General features: G+C 37.5%; 1 protein-coding gene across 1 annotated transcript in view; it reads right to left on the bottom strand.

Annotated features, from left to right (window-relative positions):
• Positions 1-1,885: 1,885 nt before the first annotated feature.
• Positions 1,886-20,739, bottom strand: part of LOC127046781 (COBW domain-containing protein 3-like) — a 56,614-nt gene continuing 37,760 nt past the window's right edge. Inside the window, 6 exon segments of the mRNA XM_050944298.1 lie at positions 1,886-2,124; positions 2,127-2,179; positions 3,517-3,646; positions 6,276-6,341; positions 6,446-6,514; positions 16,401-16,452. Coding sequence (XP_050800255.1) covers positions 2,041-2,124; positions 2,127-2,179; positions 3,517-3,646; positions 6,276-6,341; positions 6,446-6,514; positions 16,401-16,452 — 454 coding nt within the window. The 3' untranslated portion in view covers positions 1,886-2,040.

The raw sequence follows: 20,739 nt of genomic DNA, 5'->3' as shown, positions 1-20,739 counted from the left end.
GGTTTAAAACAAACCCAAGAAAGTATATTTTTCACACAATGCACAGTCAACCTGTGGAACTCTTTGGCAGAGGGCGTTGTGAACACCAATACTATAACAGGGTTCAAAAGGGAGCTAGATAGATTCATGGAAGATAGACCTATCAATGGCTATTAGCCAGGATGGGCATAACAGTGTCCCTAGCCTCTGTTTGCCAGATGGGATTGGATGATAGGTTATCAAGTGATCCATGCCCTGTCTGTTCATTCCCTTGGGGGCATGTGCCATTGGCTACTGTCAGAGGACAGGGTACTGGGCTTGATGGACCTTTGGTATGACCCAGGATGGCCGTTCTTATGAACTGGACCCTCTGAGGAGAGCCCCAGTGGACAGGATGCTGATAATCCAGGCAGTGCTTAGGGGGTGAGAACATTCACCACAGTTGGGACCTGGGAACAAATTGATTCTAAAGGCTGCAGTGCAAATTTGTTCTCACTTAACAGTTACAGGCTCTACCTCACCAATCTAGAGAGGCCAGACTCACATCAGAGTTTTAGCTCTCCAAAATCTGAACATTTCCTTACCAGCTGATCATCAAACAAATTCATGTAGGTCTTCTGTGCCCTCCTGGGTTGTTTTTGAAAGAGGGGATAAGAAGTCATAATCAATTTTTCTTTACCCAGGGCCTTTTTTTCCCCAAGGTGAACAATGATGTTAAGCAAATTCTGGCAGAATGAAATTTCCCCTATCAAGACAGAAGACTCCATTTTGATCACCAGCCCTGGAATTTTTATTTGTAGAGGTGCCAAACTTCACCATCTTTGGGCTAGAAATAACAGTTAACTAATTTTTTTTCCCCTAAGGAAAGATGTATGATCACTGGGGTGTGTCCTGCCAGGCAATCCTGCATTCTTTTCAAACCCACACAATTCGCTTTGACTCTGGCTGGAAGCTGGGGGGAGCTTTGGGGGGGGGGGGGGGAGGGGACCACTGGCAAATATCTGTTTCTTGATATTGCAGGATCCTCCCAGAATTAAACTGTTCCAAGAAGAGTCGTGGTGGCAGCGGACGGGAACTAATATTTAAACACTTCCCCTTGTTTGTAACTACAGGGTTAACAAGTCATCTCTTCCTGATCCCTCTGCTAAACATCTTCACATTATACTGTACTAGCATAGCATTATGGCTACTCCGTAAATCAGAGGATTATGTCACATACACTTGAAATGAAGATCATAGATACAAACCTTATTTTAAGTTCCCTTCACAGCAACAATATGCACTGCCAAAAAAAAAAAAAAGTCATACAATCTCACAAAAAAAGGGAAGAAATTGCATTGGACATCTTGGATAACACAACAGAAAATGCCCTGTATAGAAAAATTCAATACTGACAGGGTCATAGCCTTGAAGATCTAAGAGGTCATTTACGGATCTCAATTCTATGAAAATGTGATTGAGGGTGTAGTTATGTTTATGTCGATATTATCCTTTACCTAACTTTGTACATCTCTCATTAAGGTATTTGTAGTTTTACTTATACAATCATTTTAAAGCTATTTGAAAAGGTGACTGATCATCTTTACTTTAGATCTAAAAAAGGTATGAAAGAGAAAGGTAATATGTAGCTAAACAACATGATTACCTGACTCTCTCTTTACTATGACTGATTATTCCCAGTGAGGCAATGATGTTTTTTTAATTGTTTTTTTATTAAAAGAACCAACAGGATGGAGCAGTAGCCTCAGAATTGTTTTGGGGAGCTCTAAATTTCTCTATTGTGTGTGCACCAGATATCCTCAGTCATAATACTACATGACCCATACACAAACACCAGAAAAAAACCTTATCCTTAATTATTTCTGTGAATACATATATTATTACATCATTTAAACACATGCCAAAATTTTAGAAACACGATTTTACTCTATTTTATTCTGTAACATAAATGCAAATATTTAAACAACAGATGATTTGGAATTCGTAACAGGAGTAATGTCAAATTCAGAGTTTAACAATTGTATAAATTGCAAGAGCAAAATGAAGCTACTGTACTGCACGTCATCCATTATTATAAAAGTTTTCAGTGTTAAGGACAGATATTTCTTCTTCTTTGTGGTGTGATGTCAACTGTTTTCCTGTTTCTCTGTCATGGTAGCTATAAATACTTGTTTAAGGATATCCTTATCCAAGTTCCTCCCTGTAAACAGACAACAATTCATATTTTCCAGAATATCACAAAATAATCCATACATAAATGAAAACCGTCAAGTATACAAACACCTGTTACATACTAATGGGTTAAAACACGGGCTTATTATAATGACCGTAAGTAGTAACTTTAAGCTATAGATTTCCAAACAGGCTACAATAAAAAGTATAAAATAAGAGAAATGGGGAAGAAATGCTGGATTAATCTTCATTAAAACTGCAGAGTCAACCTGGAGTTTAGATAAAAAACCAACTAAAATCCTAAGAGGTATTTAGTTTCAACATTAATTATGAACATTTCTGAAAGAAAACAGGAGATCAGCCTTTAATATTACATACACCTAAAAGGTAGTAACACTTTTTCCTTATGGAGACTTATCAAATCTTTTATTATAATAATTCCCACAAGCATGTTTTTAATCCTAGATTTTTTTAAAGTGACATATACAACTCTGCCACGCTATAACGCGACCCCATATAACACGGGTTTGCGTATAGCATGGTAGCAGCAGGGCTCCGGTGGCGCTTTAAAGGGTCCGGGGCTCCGGCTGCTGCGGGGAGCCCCGGGCCCTTTAAATCCCGCTGGACTCCTGCTGCCTCACCCCAATATAACAGGGTTTCAGCTATAACATGGTAGGGATTTCTGGCTCCCCACAACCGCGTTATAGCGGGGTAGAGCTGTATATATAGGCTTGGAAGGATTAGATTTTTTAAATAGGTAAATGGTCAGTAAACATCAATGTCACTGTACACACAAAACAAAATATTTCCATCAATCACAATTTACACATAGGCCAAAAAAAAAAAAAAAAAAAAAAAAAAAAAAAAGAGTGCCACTTGAGAACTTAAGAGTTGGATTTAAGTATATTTACTTGGGTACACTTTGACAGGTGATGTTGACAATTTGCGTTTTAACTGCTATGAAGCTTTAACTTTTTGAATATTAGTGTCTTCTACTGTCATTAAATACTGTCTGACCCCCTTGTCTCCATGTTCCACAATTGTGAAAATTTAAAATGGATAAAAACTGAAAAAGCTTAAAACCCATAATTTTGTGCCACTATGAAAATGTAAATAATTAAAAATACTTAAAAATAAACTCATATTATCCATCAAAATTATAAAAAACTGAATTCTGCTAATCCTACATATATAATATATAAAACATACATACACATATTTTAATTACACACTCCATATATACATACAATTTATGGACAATTGTATTTTATTTACTTTGTTTTACTCGTTGAAGAATTATAGTCTGACTTTGGTCAGCTGTTTCTCACAACAGGCAAAACTAAGAAATGCATAGTTTCCTCTTACCTATTAGAACCAATCTGTTTGTTCTTTCATCATCCTCTTTCCAGCTTACCATGGTGTCTTCTAGATCATACAGTTCATGGACACCTTGGACAATCACCTGGTGGGATTTGTCTTTAATAGATACCAACCCCTGATCAGGAGGACAGTTATTGTTAGTATCACAATAGAGCCTAGAGCAGTGGTTCTCAAACTTTTGTATTGGTGACTCCTTTCACGTAGCAAGCCTCTGAGTGTGACTCCCCTTTATAAATTAAAAACACATTTTTATATATTTAACACCATTATAAATGCTTGAGGAAAAGTGTGGTTTGGAGTGGAGGCTGACAGTTCATGACCCCCCCATTTAATAACCTCACGATCCCCTGAGAGGTCCCGACCCCCAGTTTGAGAACCCTTGGGCTGGAGGCTGCAATCTGAATAGGAACCACATTGTGCTAGGCACTGTACAAACAGAATACAATAAATTTGAATACAAGACAACACAACCCGTAGACTTAACAAATAAGAGGAGAAAGGCCAGATGAGGAAAATGCTGGACAGATTATATTATATAGTCTAGCTAGTGCAATACATGTTTTCTGATTCAACTGGAAAGTTGCCAGGATTTTTAAATTTTCATTTTTCGACTAGGTATTTCAATTTTTTAAAAAGCTAATTTATTTAATAGAATGTATGTGTGAATGAGAACACCACACCATTGCCTATTACAGTAGGTAGACAGTACAACACGTTTTCTGGTTATAGATAATTATGATTAAGTTGTTAACGCCCTTAGCTTTTTTACTATTCTAAAACAAAGATATATGAATGCGTGTGACTGTCAACATTTTAAAAAGGCTCAGCAGCATGATGATGTGATTAGAGCCAACACAATGAGACCAGCAACTAAGTGCCAAAAACTCCCCTTGGAAAGATCCATTAACACTTCATAGAAAACCTGGTAAAACTTTCTAGTTACACACAATTCTGATTATCTAATATATTCTGTATCTCTTCACGAGGATGGGAGAGGTTTTAATTTAATTTTTTTATTTACACACACACACACACACACACACACACACACACACACACACACTTGCATTAAAGTAGGATCTTGTCAGTCAGTTCCTTTCTGCGTATTCCTCATCTGAAATCCTAATCCTCTGTTTGACAAATTAACTGGTGTTAAAATGACTGTAGTGTCAAACAGGATAATAACTTAAGCAAAAAAAGACAAACTGTGGCACTCATCCTACAACTGACTGGGACACATCTGCACGGAGCCCCATTTATTTCAGTGAGGTTTAGTGCACAGATAGTCGCAGGACAGAGGCCTACCTTATACAGTTTGCTTTGATTCAAGTGCTCAGTATAGCAAAATGGGGGGGAAATGCAGAACATATATTGATACTTATCAACATTATTTCCTCCCAGACTGTATTTTCCAAGCAGTATCAGTGGGTTTTTAGATTTTAGGGAGGAGGAGGAGGAGGAGGATTGAAGACAAACACAAGTGCCCTGATTTTCTTGTAGCAAGAACACGCACAAATATAACCACTACTGAAAATTCAAGTAAAAATAATTATGTCATTCAACTGTGCACCACTGCAAATGCTGTTCTCATTAAGCAATAAGCAAATAAACCTGAGCACATTTTTTCTCTTTACTGTAGCCTATTAAAGCATTGACAGAGTTCTGAATGTCCATATTTTCTGTATCACCTTTTTAACCAACTGTTTGTTTGTAGGGGGAATAGGTAATATACACTGAAATAGAAGCTACTTATAAACTCTTTGCAAATATAGGACAATATTTTCCTGAGAAATTTCACTTATTGTTTGCATATCCATTGATTACCTCTTTAAAAATATCATAACATTCTCTACGACCTTGAGATTAAGTGTTGACTTTGACATGTCTCCGCTTCCCCAATTGTATGGTGTATTTAAATTTCTGCAAGTTATGCTGAGAAGTATAATTACAACCCTAGGCAGATTTTCCAAGTGAATTGGCCATTCTGGGTGTGAGTGGGATGGGATGTTTCAGAGGAATGACAACACACAGACGTAAGATTTCAAGGACTATATAACATTAAAGACCTGGCAACAAGGGCTTCTGCAAAGAAAACTCAACATTTATACAACTGATCATCATGGAGTAGCTTGTGACTAGCCTTACAGTAGCAATACAGGGGAATAAGGATTCTCCCATCCTTGCACAGCGGGCTGACCATAATTCCAGCCTTGGTGCTTCCTCCCAGTAAATCCAGAGCAAGTGGGCTGAGAGTAAAGGGAACAATGTATGGGTCTCCTCCCCCTATATGCTGGCCAGCAGAGCTCGCTAGTCACGTGGGAGGACTGAAGTGGTGGGAAAGAACTGAATCCTGAAAATCAAGTTATTACTGCCTTTCCCCTAGCTCAAACGAAGTGATCCAGGGATGGGGCAACTATGAACATTCAAGGATGTAGCTAGACTGTTTTATCCTTAACAGGAGTAAGGGAGTTAAAAAACAGAAGTTATTATAAAAAGTTAGCAAAGAATCTTGTGGCACTTCATAGACTAACAGACGTTTTGGAGCATGAGCTTTCGTGGGTGAATACCCACTTCGTCAGATGCATGTAGACTGACGAAGTGGGTATTCACCCACGAAAGCTCATGCTCCAAAACGTCTGTTAGTCTATAAGGCGCCACAGGATTCTTTGCTGCTTTTACAGATCCAGACTAACACGGCTACCCCTCTGATACTATAAAAAGTTAGGTAAATTTAAAAGCTGAACCTTGAGTCTTATGACCTCCATGGGACGACCAGCCTTGTCTTTCACACTCCTCTCCCACAGAAGATTCTACAAATAGGAATATGTTTTAAAAAACAGAAGCTTTACACAAGTGATAATTTTCTCAAGTGGTGCGGTACACATTTTTCAGGTAACAGTTATGCAGCACTCACCTGAATAAATTCATTTAGAGTTTCTTCAGTTATGTTTCCTAATATTTCAAATGTAATCGTAACAATACTCTGCAAATAGAAAAATCTAAATATTAATATTCAGTTATTCTAAATTAGAGACAAACTAAACCGTTCAATACCTTATTTAAAACAAATGTTTGTGCACTTAACAGTATAAATCAGGAATTGTGATTTTTTTTTTCCTTTGGAGTTTTTTGCTACACTACTGGTTCTGCTCTAATATAGTATATTACTCTGGTCAATTCAGCTGTTTTTATGATGTCAGTTTAAGGAATATACGATTCCCTACAGTCAATACTTTTGGGTATTTTGATGCCATAACATTTCATATTGTAGAACTCTTTGCACTAATTGATATTTAGTCCTTATCAACAATTGTTAATATGACTAGGCTGTTAATACTGGTATCTTTTAAAGATGTTTAATAAAGTTACTTCCCTTAGCTATTTTTTTTTCTCCATAGTTGTTCCCATTCACCAGCACAGTTTCACTGGGCTGATACACATGTGTCACAATAAGGGGGTTCTCTTTTAATGCACCAGACTTTATCCTGTCATTGCTGTACACTTTTTATGCTATGAAAAAATAAAGCTTTATAAATAGATCCCTAAATAAAAACAGAAAATGCTGTATTTTACCCAAAAATGAACAGTGGATTACTTCTTAGAGCCTGATCATAGACAAGGAAAAAAAAAATCCATGTGCCAATGTCCTGTTTAGAACTGCTGAAATTAATTTCAAAATACATTAAGAACCTTGTTTTACTTAAAGTTCAACACACAAAATTACCATCTCAGTGGGGTGAGATAAGGTGGGTGAGGTGATATTTTGTATTGGACCAACTTTTTTTGGTGAGAGAGACAAGCTTTCAAGCTTACACAGAGCTTACCTGAAAGCTTGTCTCTCTCACTAACAGAAGTTGATCTAATAAAATATATTACCTCACCCACCTTGTCTCTCCAACTGGTCATAATATTTGGAGAAAAATAAAATGACTAAAGCAGCAATTCTATGAGTTTACTCAATGACAGAGTAATTCACAAAATAAAAAAAACCAACCAACCCACACCCCAAAAAAGTGCTAACATTTTGTTCACAGGTAACTTCAAAAGAGGGACTGATCCAAGCCTATTATGCTTCACACACATTGCAGCTATCCTTCTATCACAATCTACATGAAGTCAATAAGCACCCTTTCTCCTCCAGAAGAACTTGTAGCCAACTGTGAGAAAACTTCCTGCTCTCATTTACACCTCATACATCTCAATAGTTCTTTTTTTATAAACCATTGTTAAACTAAACAGGGATAACAACAATGAACTCATACTGCTTCCTAGTGGGAAATGGGCTGCTGGTTACACAGTACCACACTACATAAACAATAATCACTTCCTTAATAATATCAAGTTGCTACCTCCCACATAAAATTCAGGAAGTATTACACTTTACCTCTTTCCACTAGGTATTCATTTAGGTTTTTATACAATTGTATTTTAAGAGACTTAACACACAGATTAGTGTGAACATGAATCTGAATTATGAGGGAAATTTTGAACTCACTCTTAGGCGGTGGCCACAAAAATAAAATTTAAATATAATGTAACTTAAGTTTAAGTATTAATTATCCATCACTCTGCCGAACAATTTTAATTATGGATGTGTCGATAGCAACTCCAATAATCAAGGTCACATTGAGATTTGAGCTAAAGCAGTGGCTCCCAATCTTTTTCTGTAAAGGAGCCCTTTGGCATTTACTAAATTTCTAAGGCCTCTTTCATATTTACATTTAGTTTCATGTTGCAGTTATTGTATTAGTTAGGTTACTTTATTATTAAGACAACACCAGAAGTAAACAGTCTGCAATTATAACAAGTTTATTTATTATAGCAACCATTAAACTGTGTATCAAAGTATAGGTAGGTATCAAAGAACATTATGTAAATACAGTCATCAAACATGGTATGACAATTGAGAAATCATAGGTACTGATATAAAATATAACTATGGTAGTTTTGTTAAAACTCATTTAAATTTAAAACTGAAATAAAAGAAACATTGTGTTACTAGGTGTGATGAGTGAGCCTGCCTTTGTGAATACAGTCTTGATATATTTTGCACAATATTTGAAAGTTTCGGCCTAAAGATCTTGCTTTGTATCCAGTTTGTATCTATATCTTGATTTTAATGAGACGAGTGCCGAGAAATCATTTTCATGCAAATGAGTAACAGCAAATAAGATTTAAAAAACCACCACAGCTCTGTTTGACAGCGTTGGATACTTTGACTTCTGTTGCAGCCAAAACTGGATCAATTAATGCTTTGTAAAGTCCATCTTCAAATCTCCATCACACAACAATTCCATTAGTTCCTCCTATCTTCAATATTCAAATCCTTTGATGGTTTTGTTTTTATAGCAAAGAGGTGTTGAATCCAAATGTTAGCTTCTTCACAGAAGAATATTATCATTCTTCACAGGAAAATATTCTTGGAAATTGCCCTTGAGGTTTACCAAATGCCAAAAAAAATTATGTTTTGCATTTTTCATCTAACATAAATCTAATAAAGACAATCAGAATTGTCATTTGTCACACACCACCACAACTGAAGCTTTATCATCATTGCTTCTCCTTAGTCTTGATCATCAAACATGGTTATTGATATTCTTTCCCTGAAGACCTAAATTCAGTTAAATTAACTGAGAAAATATGTCCTTCAAGTATGCCAGCTGCAATTGTCTAAAAGGTACAATTTGTTGGTCTGAAAATTCAAAAGGATAATCCATGGAAAATGACGTCTCTGAACAAACAGGCCAATATCTTCCCTCAAGGGAGAACCAATGGACTTCGGTTTGTAGAAGTAATGAAGAGTGTTCACTTCCCAGGTTACTGCAGAGTGCTAAATATGCACAAATTCACAGTACATGATTTAAAAAAAAAAATCATGATTTTAACATTATTTAACACTGCCTTTAATTCTGCTGATTTTTTTGCCCCCAATGATTCACAACATATGCTAGAATGGTACCACTGCATTTTTGGTGACACTTGACATACTCAAGTGACAATTCCACTCAATATATACCCACCATTGCTTGAGCTTCATCAGTACACAGACCAATACAACGTTTCTGTAATAAAAAAAAGTTATTCAAAAATATCTTCTGCTGTTATGCATGTGGGCAAAGGATGATGACAAATCAAGTCTTCAGCCATCTCATCAAAAATATACCAAACACATGCAACAAGATTAGTAACATCTGTTGATTTGCAAGGCAATGTACAGACTCACCTGCAAGCATAACACCAGTTTTTCCACATTATCACTCATGTCATATATTCTGCTAGATATTGTACTGTTCAACAGGGGAATAATCTCTAATTGCTTTCCTTGCTTCTCTCCTAGCATTATATTTACCATGTCCTTCACTGCTGGAAGAATCAGTTCTTCAGCAATTATGTGTGGTTTTCCAACTTTAGCAATTCTATAGCTAACTATATATGAAACTCCAAGAGCTTTATGATTGACATGGTTTGTGTTAATAACACGCTGTTTTCCAGCCTATAAGTCACTTAATGATTGCTTGAAAAATTCTACAGGCTAATCTATGTACAGAACATGTTTCGTAACTAAATGTCAGCAGAGTTTGGCTGGTTTTAAACACTAATTAGAAAGCATTTTGTAACACAAAAAACTGTGTCGCAACTATACATCTTCTTGTATGACACAGGTAAAGCCAAATGTAATGTAAAGCTCATCATACTTTCTCCTCTTCTTTGTTCTTTCATAAAGTTTGGCACCTTCCATATTTTCACATTTCACACCAGTGACATGTGTCAATGATGTTTCCTTATTACTAGTTACACTTCTGTTATCACTTCGATCCTCGTTGATTTCATGTTTGTTCAATAGTAGATATCTTTTCTTCTTATTGGTTCCGTTTTTTAACGCTGGTCCATTTTTGTAACAAAACAGTTATTTTCATTTTAACTAACATTATTTTCAGTAAGCTTAGCTATGTTTGAAGCCTCCGAAAATACACATATATACTAATACACAGAGTTCAGTTTAGTGGTCTCAGGATTCCCTGAAAACCTATACATGTCACTTTATCTGTATTTCTGTTTCCCCTGAATGGGGCTATTACTTTCTGAGATCTGTGAGTCTTGAAATGCATGGCAGAAAGAGTACTTCTAAATGCTCATAAGGGGGTTTAGCCCTGAATGTGCAAGTACTGGTACTACCGGAATGCCCCACCAACATGACCTCCCATACATTGTGTATATGACATCACAGTGTGTGGAGAACGCCATTTTGTTATCACAATGGTATCGTCTGTGCAGCAAAAGTGCTGGAATGCAGTTTCAGTGAGTTCTGGCCCAGGTTCAAGGGATGGACCCCCACATAACCCATGGTGGACCCCACTTTGGGAACCACTGACTTAAAGTTTTAAAGTCCCACTATTTCTCATTTTAATATTTTGAGTTTAGTTTCCAGGTTAAAGACAACTGGGTTTTCTATAATGAGGTGGTGTCAAAATGCGACTAACTTTGCTGATCTCCCTTTTTAAAATTTAGGCCCAGTATAACCTTTTTGCAGAACTACCAGAGTCCACAAACTTCTCTCTCACTCTCTCACGCACACACAGATACACGCTCTAACATATTCGCAAAAAGCACTTTCTGTTTAACTTGCAAAAACAACTATTCCTCCAGTTCATCACAGTGTCTTAATAACCACCAACGGAACAGTGCACCCAACACCTATTTCAACTATGTGATATAACCTCTTTAGTTCTGTTAACAGGCTGCCTCCATTTCACACAGCAATTGCCTTTATGCCTCCCCTACATCATGCCACTATTCTAATTTTCAGAACTTCTGGGGAAATGCTAAAGTTCACCAGTGAAAGTCCTGATCTGACCAACCTTCCATGGTTTCATGGAACATGGCTTCCTCTGTGGTGAGCCATGGAAAATTAGACAGTAAAACTGCTTTAATAACAGAGGCAAGAGCTCTGCAAGGTTCCCTACTCCCTCTTAATACAATACACCAAATAACAAAAAAAAGATGGTCTAATTAGACTCTCAGGACAAATGTGTAACAAGATGACCTGTTACAGACACAGGAAAAAGAATGGGTAACACAATAATTCAAAACAGAATATAATCAAAATATTTTGAAATCTGCAGTCAGCAGAAGGGGATAGCAATAGTTTTATTAGAAAGATCTCTAGATTCTTGAAGTGATCATAAATAAGGGAGCTGTCTTTCATCAGGAGAGTGATGAACCCCCAACAGTCAAAAGGGCCGCCACAGCCACCTAGCATGAAAACCCCCATCCCAGCAGCCAGTTCTCATCTCATTGTTGCTTCCCCCTCCTCCCTTTAAATATATTTTCATGAAGTCCAAGCTGGGCCTTTCCCTCTCCACCTGCTGGGATTGTGGCCTGAGGTGAGGGAAGTGGCATGGAGTTTGTTTATGTGAGCCTTCTCTCTTGCCCTGACATACAGCTACCGAGCACAAGGCAAGGAATTTTTGCCTTTTATGCACTACCCTACATTTCGATCAGCCCAGACTGCGAGATATGCAGACAACAGAGATCTGAATAAGGCTCTTTATATTAACCTGAAACATTTCTAACACACTTTCTTAAACCATTTACACAATTTGTTTATTTACTGCATTTCACTCAGCTTAGAGAGAAAAACTGAATATTGGTTTTAGTTTCCAATAATCCATTTCACCCTCTGGTTCTCCAGAACTAGCACAATGCTGTTCTGTTGAAGTTTGCAACTATTCCAAGAAATGTTTGTATCAAAGATTTTCATTATATTAAAAAATTATTTAAAAAACTGTTGCAAATTACAGGTTTTAGAAAGTTCCTTTCCCTCACCTCATCTAGCAGTGGTTGCCATTAAAGCATTGACTGCCAACAGTTACTAAAAAGACCAGTTAACTTTATGCTTAGGTTTAGAAAACTTGGTAATTGTAGTATCTGTTGGCAAATTATAACTTAAAGGGGCACTGTCGAGTTAATTGAATTATATTAAAATGTGGCTGTCACCCATATTACTGATTATATTAATTCAAGGCTTTTTTGTTTTTATTTGAAGGTTACTTTAAAAAACCCTGGATAGTTTTGAATTGCTCACTGAAGACAAATTTGAGAAAGCATTCTCATTCAGTGTCTAATGAAGCATTCCTATGTTAAAACCACAACTTCCACCACAATGTATTTACCCTCTCCCCCACCACCCTCACTAGTGCTTTCATTGTTCATTTACATTGCATGTTTGGATTCTAAATAAAGTGTCAAGCTACATACGGAGGAAGTCCCACTCTCCCCCTTTTAAGCGGCAAAACAAAATGAGTGCTCTTGAAATGAAAAGAGCAATTTAGATAGGGCAACAAGGGGTCTTGTAAGTTCCAAACAGAGAAAGAAGATGCCACAATTACAAGGCTCTCACACAGAAACAAATCTATTCACTATTTAAATAAAAGAACGTTTTAAATACAGCGATCCCTATATGGCCAGGAGCATCTTACAAGAAAGAGATAAAAATGGTCCAAGGGTGAATATTAAAGCAAAAATCTATTTAGAATCAGAGCATAAATTTTGAAATGCATTTATCAACTAATCCAAAAAAAGAAAAAAATATGCAAGACATTTTATATAAGTGTCAGTGTTTTTAATCCTGTCAGAAAGAAATATTTTGTGCCTCACTAAACTAGAAGACACCAGAGTCAATATTTTTGAATAAATATATCCGTAGTACACGTAATGTGATTTTGTTCCCTGGGTTTCAAGTAAATTGAATTTTGTAATCCACTAGTATTTTGTAACCCTGGTTACTCATACTGGTGGAATACCAATATATTCATGTGACATGTCTGAATGAAAAAGCACCTGTGTTATGTCTCCCCAGCCCATCAAATGTTGTAAACAGCCCAGTGGAAACAAGAACGTATTAGAACTACAATACACAAATAATGTTTACACAGATTAATAGTTTTTCTTTTAAAATGCTAAAAATATGCTAAGTATATTTTAGATGGTTACAATCCTCCAATCTTCCACATTTACCAGCATTAACAATTTGGACTGTAAAGCTTGCATATGAAAACAGGCACCTAAACACTACCTTTCCCCATATGGTATTTCATGGATGAACAGCATTTTATAACATTTGTGCTACACTTCTAGGTGAGAGGGATAGAGTGTACAGGTAAACATTGAGAGGGGAGTATTACTTATGACAAGGGAATTTTAATGCCTATAGTGAAGTTATTTTTTTAAACAAAGCTTTCAGTAAGGTTTTTATATCAGACAATGATTAGTAGAGCCATGGAGCAGGAAGTAAATGGCAGGCTAGACAGAAAACTAGTTTGGAAACAGTAGGCAGAGGGGAATTACAGATGGGAATTTCATGTTGGAAAATGGTTGAAGGTGGGGTCCAATAGCATTACAGCAGAACCTCCTTTATCCAATTTAACTGGGACAGGGGTCAGATCAGATGATCAAAAATTCAGACAATTTGGAGAATGGGAAAATATGAGGCTGCAGCTCCATTTAGCAGCCAAACGAGAGATTGTCAACTTCTGGACCTGCGTGCACTGGTTGTTTGGTTAATGCACAGAGCTGTATAATGGCAGGTTGGATAAATGGGATTCTACTGTACTTTTAAGTTCTCTGCTGTTCATAATATATGGGTTGGATAAGAATATTGATGACAAAAACTCCAAGCGAGATGGTACTGAAGTTGGAGTTCCATCAACGAGCCAGCCAAAGGACTTGACTGATGTAGGTGAAAGAACTGCATTTGCCATCTGCTGCCCAATGTAGAAAAAGGTAGAGCAATTAGTCTAAGGACGAAAGACCAATTTTATCAGCTTAATACAGGGGTGGGCAAACTACGGCTTGTGGGTCAGATCTGGCCCGGAAGCCATTTTAAGCTCTATGAACTCTAGCTGGGGCTGCAACACACGGCTTGGCACCGCTCCAGCTGGGGCGCTGGGTCAGGGGCCGCACCATACAATCCGAGGGTTGGGGGCCACTCCATGCATAGGAGCTGGAGAAGGGACATGCCACTGCTTCTGGGAGCCATTTGAGGTAAGCGCCACTCAGAGCCTGCACCCCTGAGCCTTTCCCCACACCCCAACCCCCTGCCCCAGCCCTGATCCCCCTCCTGTCCTCCGCACCCCTCGGTCCCAGCCCAGAGCACCCTCCTACACCCCAGACTCCTCATCCCCAACCAGAGCCCTCACTCCCTCCCAGACCCCAACCTCAATTTTGTGAGCATTCATGGCCCACTATACAATTTCTATTCCCCGATGTGGTCCTCAGACCAAAAAGTTTGCCCACTCCTGGCTTAATGTGTGTTCTTCTGCTGATATGAAAAGAAAGCAGCCCTCTAGAAGAGTCTGCTGCCTCTGCTTCCTTATGCAACAAGCAGAGGATGTGCAAATTAGGAGTTCTGGACTTGTTTTTCTATAAATTTTAGTGGATAATTTTGAGCACAGGCTCAAGGGTTATGCTTAGCTCAGAACCCTATTATATTTTATATGATCTTACTTGGATGTCTCCATGATATCCACAAGACTCTTTGGGGAACATGTCCACATACTCAACAAACAAAAAATTCTCAGCTTTCACTCTTCTCTGTGACTTCACACTGCAAGCTACTTTTGCCCTGTATAGCACCAAGCATATTGTCAGTGCTTAACAAGCAATACAATCAACATTACACATAGGTCTATTTCTGTAACAGTGATAAACTTGCGGGGAATGGGGGAGAAGCCCATTTGATTTTTAGTTTAGAAATGTTTAAGAAAGAAAACAACATTATAATTTCCATTAATCAAGTAAAAGAAAAATTTAAGACAGTGGTTCTCAAACTGGGAGTCGGGACCCCTCAGGGGGCCTCAAGATTATTACATAGGGGGTCACAAGCTGTCAGTCTCCACTTAAACCCCCGCCTTGCCTCCAGCATTATTTTATATATTTAACGATATTATAAGTGTTCTTAATTTATAAGGGGGGAGGGGTCGCAATTAGAAGCTTGCTATGTGAAAGGGGTCACCAGTACAAAAGTTTGAGAACCACTGATCTAAGAGGTAATAATGAACCACTTCCTATTGTTAAAAATGCAACAATGACAATTTTAACTGTGTACTAGACGGAGGGTCAAATTCTGCCCTGACTTACATGCCAAAAAGTAAAGCCTTGATCCTACAAACTCTATATGTGCTTAATTTTACTAATGTGAATAGTCCATTAAGCACATGCTTAGTTTTACTACCATGAGCAATCCTATTAACTTCAATGGAAGTATTCATAATAGTTAAATAAATCATGTACATAAGTGTTGGCAGGATGAAGACCTAAATTAGGGCAGATTCTAGTCCAGAGTTATAAACCCACAATTGTACAGTTTTTCCTTGTAAAACAAATTGCAAGCATCTATGTAAGAAAATTTACACATATTGGGCTAATATGTCAGTTGGCTGTAACCAAGATTCTAAATGTATGCATGCATAACTTGGTGCTCAAGTACTCAATTTATATACTCAAATACTGTTTGGGTGCACAAAATATGCATGTGAAAAATAATTACTACAAACCTAGGGCCCAGTCCTGCACATGAGTAATTTTATTCATGAGAGTCATTAATTTCAATGAGGCTACTCATGTGAGTAAAGTTATTTACATGATTGTCTGCAAGCCACTTCTGAAAATATGGCCCACTGTATATATTTAGTTCAATATAATAAAGCACATCCAGACAGAACAATGCATATATTCAAATTATTCCTTAATACCTTATCACTTAGTTAATACCCACTATTGTCCATTTGATTAGTATGCAATGTCTAACATGCAGCAATTATTCCAATGGATTTGGTTAGAAAGTTTAATGTAGCAGGTTTAGAAGTTACCTTATCTAGGTGTGGGTGTGTAGTTTGCACATGCTGCAGCTTCTTCTGCAAACTGAAAACAAGTAAACTTGAACCTTGCATTGTCTTAGAGTACCAGAGTCAAATACTTGGCTACTTTCTGTTACTAAAGTATCAAAAGGACTATAAGGAATATATAAACATAAATGAAGCATTATCTGTACAGATTGAATTTTACACTAACAAGTAGGATGAAACAGTAAAAATTATATTTAAAATACTGTCATACTTAGTTTTACTTTCAGATACATATGCAATTCTAAAGTAATGTGCACCTATAAAACTTATCTCAAAGTGTGTTTTGATCACCTATACATATACTTAAACCCACACATGCATTTTATAATACATAGCAGCAGGCATGGAAATTACTTTAATTACAGCACACTGAACAGATGTGATGAGAGTCATATGAGAATCAGAGAGATCAGAGAAGAAAAGGTAGCAGTAATTTATGCAAAAGATGGCTAGAGTATGATCAAGCATGCTGGAGCAGCAACAATTGAATGAAAGAGAATTTTTTGAGATATGGCATAGAAAAAGCCGGGGGGGGGGGGAAACAAAAAAAACCAGTCTTGCCATCACCATTCTGACTGAGAATTCGATCAGTGATCACTAATATAGATCATGTAAACAATGATTCGATGATATATACAGAATTTTTATTAGGCAAAAAATACTTCCTCCATCAAGTGCCTTCTTTATACATCTTGGCTTTCCTAAATCTTATTTTAAGAAAAATATTGCCTATATATTTATATCTACCTACTCTTTCAGAATGCTTCATGTGGGGTGGAGGAAAACTGTAAAAGGCATTGCTGTTATGCTGTGAGACAGAATGCAGATAAACATTTTCCAGCAGATTATGTCTTCAACAATTGTAGCATATATTCAACTACAGGGAGGCCAAGGACTTCAAAACAAAACATCTGCAAGGTTTTAAGAACAGTGAGGGGTAAATAGGTAAGAGTGAGTTTAAAAGAGGGGAGGGGGAAAGTTTGTGTGTAGACAAGCTATTGGACTTAATCAGTCACCCCAGGGGTCATGATAAGGAGCGTGTCAAATTTAACCCTTCCCAGCTGGTTAATCTTTGAAGGATTTTCTCTGTTTTGCAACTATACATCTAATGTAAAAGGAGGAATCAAGAACCAATAATTCAATTTTACTTGTTTGTTTATAGCTATGAAATGATGTTTGGCAGTGATTAATGTCATTTCCATAACCCAAACACAGTAAATGGAAAGGATCTTTTGATTACTTGATGACATTTGCTACTGTAAACAAAAACAAAAAGGGACAAAGACTACAAAAGGGACTCATTCTTAAAATAAATCAAAGCATTAAACTACTATACAAGTTAAATTTACACTCAAATGGCAAAATACATGGAGAGTTTACATATCTTAGTTCTAACATATGCACAGACAGCTGGCAAAAAATACAGTTGCTGCAAATGATAATAATAATGGTTTTGAAATAAGTGTTCACTTTAATACTCTAAAAATGCAATAAATCAACTCTCAGCCAACTTTTGCGTCAAACGAAGGGCAAACTGAGTCATCCAAACAGTATTACTAAGAACAGAAGGCAAAAATCAATGTAGTCCTTTCCCTACTTTAAATCATGTTTTTAACGTTATTGGGGCACGGGTCAGGAGAAAGGACCTGTAGCATTTACTAAAACAAGATATACTATGTGCCAGCTCCACTAATCAAATTAATTCATGTAGACGAGCCCTTCCTCGCTTGTGGTACAAATCAGTCGGGGACCAGTCTTTTGCAAACTCCAGTGCCTTTTATTTCCCTGCGTGCATTTCCACCACCACCTATATACAGTTCTGTACACTTCAGTACTACTCAGGTAGCCACCTGGGGGATAGCTAGCTCCTGTAGCTAGGTGGGAACAGCGATCCTTAACTCCTCCCTTTCCTGTTCCTTCCTGCTAGCTTTATAGGCCTCCTCTCCATAAAGCTCACAGGTGATTACCTTGCAGCCCTTTAATGAGCCACACCCTGCCAGCTCCAATTACTTCCCCTTAATGGGAGCTGAGCTAACAGGGGCTGGTTCAGCGCCTCTTAGGCCAGCACCCTGTTACAATTCCTAACATGAGACACCCATGTTACTTTAGTCCCAGTCCTTTCAAACACAAATCATCCATTTGTATGTTCTGTGGTGCAGGGTAATCCAATAAGGACTAATGTGAGGCCACAACATACAATTTTACTATTGCCTAAGACTCTACATTTGAACCTACGTCTCCAGGAAAGATGGGTCAGAACAACCCCAAATTTTGGGGGGTTCAAAATTTCAATTGGACTTTTGTGGCTCAGACTCATTTCTAACCTAACAGAGAAAAGGCTTATGCAGTAATTTACTGTGTTTAGAGCCCTCAACGGTCTTTCACTTTAGATTTAAGTTTACCTGTAAAGTCTATTCTCACTTTATTATAAATTATTTAAAGAAGAAGTGCTGAATGGGGCAAAAAAGGTATAAGAAAATTATGTTAAATAAATAAAATATTTTTACACATCTTGCACTTTTGCTTTTCTTGTGTCATTTTTTGGTCTTCATCCACATTGTGTATTACAGGGGAAAGAGGTACAACTGTATTACTTGTCAACTCAGTGTATGAAAATAAAAATAAATGCTGATCACTCAGATGCATTACCAAATAACATGGCTTGTTACAATTGTGACTTAAATGTCACAATTTTAATTGTAGAAGAAATATTCAAAATGAAGTACAGTATGATTTTAACACAAAGCCTTAGTTCAGGTTCAGGCTTATATCAGTAGTTTGAGTACACATTTTACTTTTCAAGAACGCTAGAGGTAAAAACACACTTTCGAACATTAGAAACTCAGGAAATTCAGAACTAATGTCTCAAATAAAGTAATCCATGCTCCCTCAACTCTGTCCCTGTACAAATGTCAGTTTACCATCACCTACTTTGCATGTAGCTTACCTAAAATGCACAACTCAGAAACTGGTTCTATGGTTTCATGCATATGTCTGCAATATAAAGTGTGGTAATTTGTCATTGTACACTTTTGTTCTTTGCATGCAAGTGCTCTAATGTGTCTAATTATAGATTGTGTGCTTTACAAACAAAAATACAAATGTAAGAACACAAAGAAAGCTGTAACACAGCGTAACTCAATGGGCTCAATTCTGAGTCCAGCTGTGAACCTTCAAAGAGTAAATGGATGTAAGGATCTACACCCTGCATGGAAGGAGAGCAGCTGCCAGTGGGCTGCTATTCCTCCCTTCCATGCAGGTGCAAGGAATGGACTGAATCCTGGCTTCCACCCCCACAAGATACTGGCCAGCTGAGTAGTGGTGGAGAGAGAGTAAGATGTGTCAGGAAAAGGATTCTTGCAGTTTTACTTTCTGTCATAAACAGAGTGTTAAGGGTTAATGTCTCTTATACCTGTAAAGGGTTACAAGTAGGAAACTGGACACCTGCCTGACCAGAAGACCAATCAGAAGACAAGATACTTTTAAATTCGGGTGGTGAGAAATTTGGGTGTGAGTTCTTTGTTCTTCTCTCGGAGGGTCTGAGAGAGACCAGACATCAGTACAGGCTCTCTAAGTTTCTTTTCATATAGTAAGTAAAACAGGCGGTTTAGGCTCTGTAATTGTTTTACACTATTTGCATTTGTGGATCTGGCTGGTTAACTTTTATATGTGTAGTTGCTGGGAATATTTTGATTTGTATTGGTACTAGTGGGAAAGTCTCTTTCTGGTGTCTGTAAGCTATAAGACCCTGTAATATTTACATCTTGAAGTTACAGAGATAATTCTTTACTTTTTCCTTTCTTTTATTAAAAGATTTCTTTTTAGAGAACCTGATTGATTGTTTTTTCTCTGTTTCCCTTGTTTTATCCCAGGGGATTGGGATAACACACCAGGACGGGTGGGGAGACGGGAGGGGGAGAGATAAAATCTCTCTGTTTTCCTTGAATCTGTTTGCCTCTTTGTGGAAGGGAAGGGAGATGCTTCTCTGTATGGTGATTTAGAGGTTAGATCAGTATCTCTCAGGATAGCCCAGGGAGGGAAATTCTGAGAGGGGGAAAGGTGGGGGGAATGGTTTATTTCTCCTTGTTTTAAGAACCCAAGGGATCTGGGTTCTTGGGGTCCCCAGGGAAGGCTGGGGAGGTCAGAGTGTCCCAAAACACTATATTTTTGGGCGGTGGCAGCCTATCAGATCTAAGCTGGTAATTAAGCTTAGGGAAATTCATGCTAGTATCTCATTCCTGGACTCTAAGGTTCAGATTTGAGAAAGAATGCTATGACACTTCCTCAATGGAACAAGCAAGGG

Source organism: Gopherus flavomarginatus, chromosome 3 (genome assembly GCF_025201925.1).
Source record: "Gopherus flavomarginatus isolate rGopFla2 chromosome 3, rGopFla2.mat.asm, whole genome shotgun sequence".
NCBI lineage: Eukaryota > Metazoa > Chordata > Testudines > Testudinidae > Gopherus > Gopherus flavomarginatus.
Note: the sequence above shows the minus strand (reverse complement) of the source record. Positions and strands in the feature narration are given on the sequence as shown.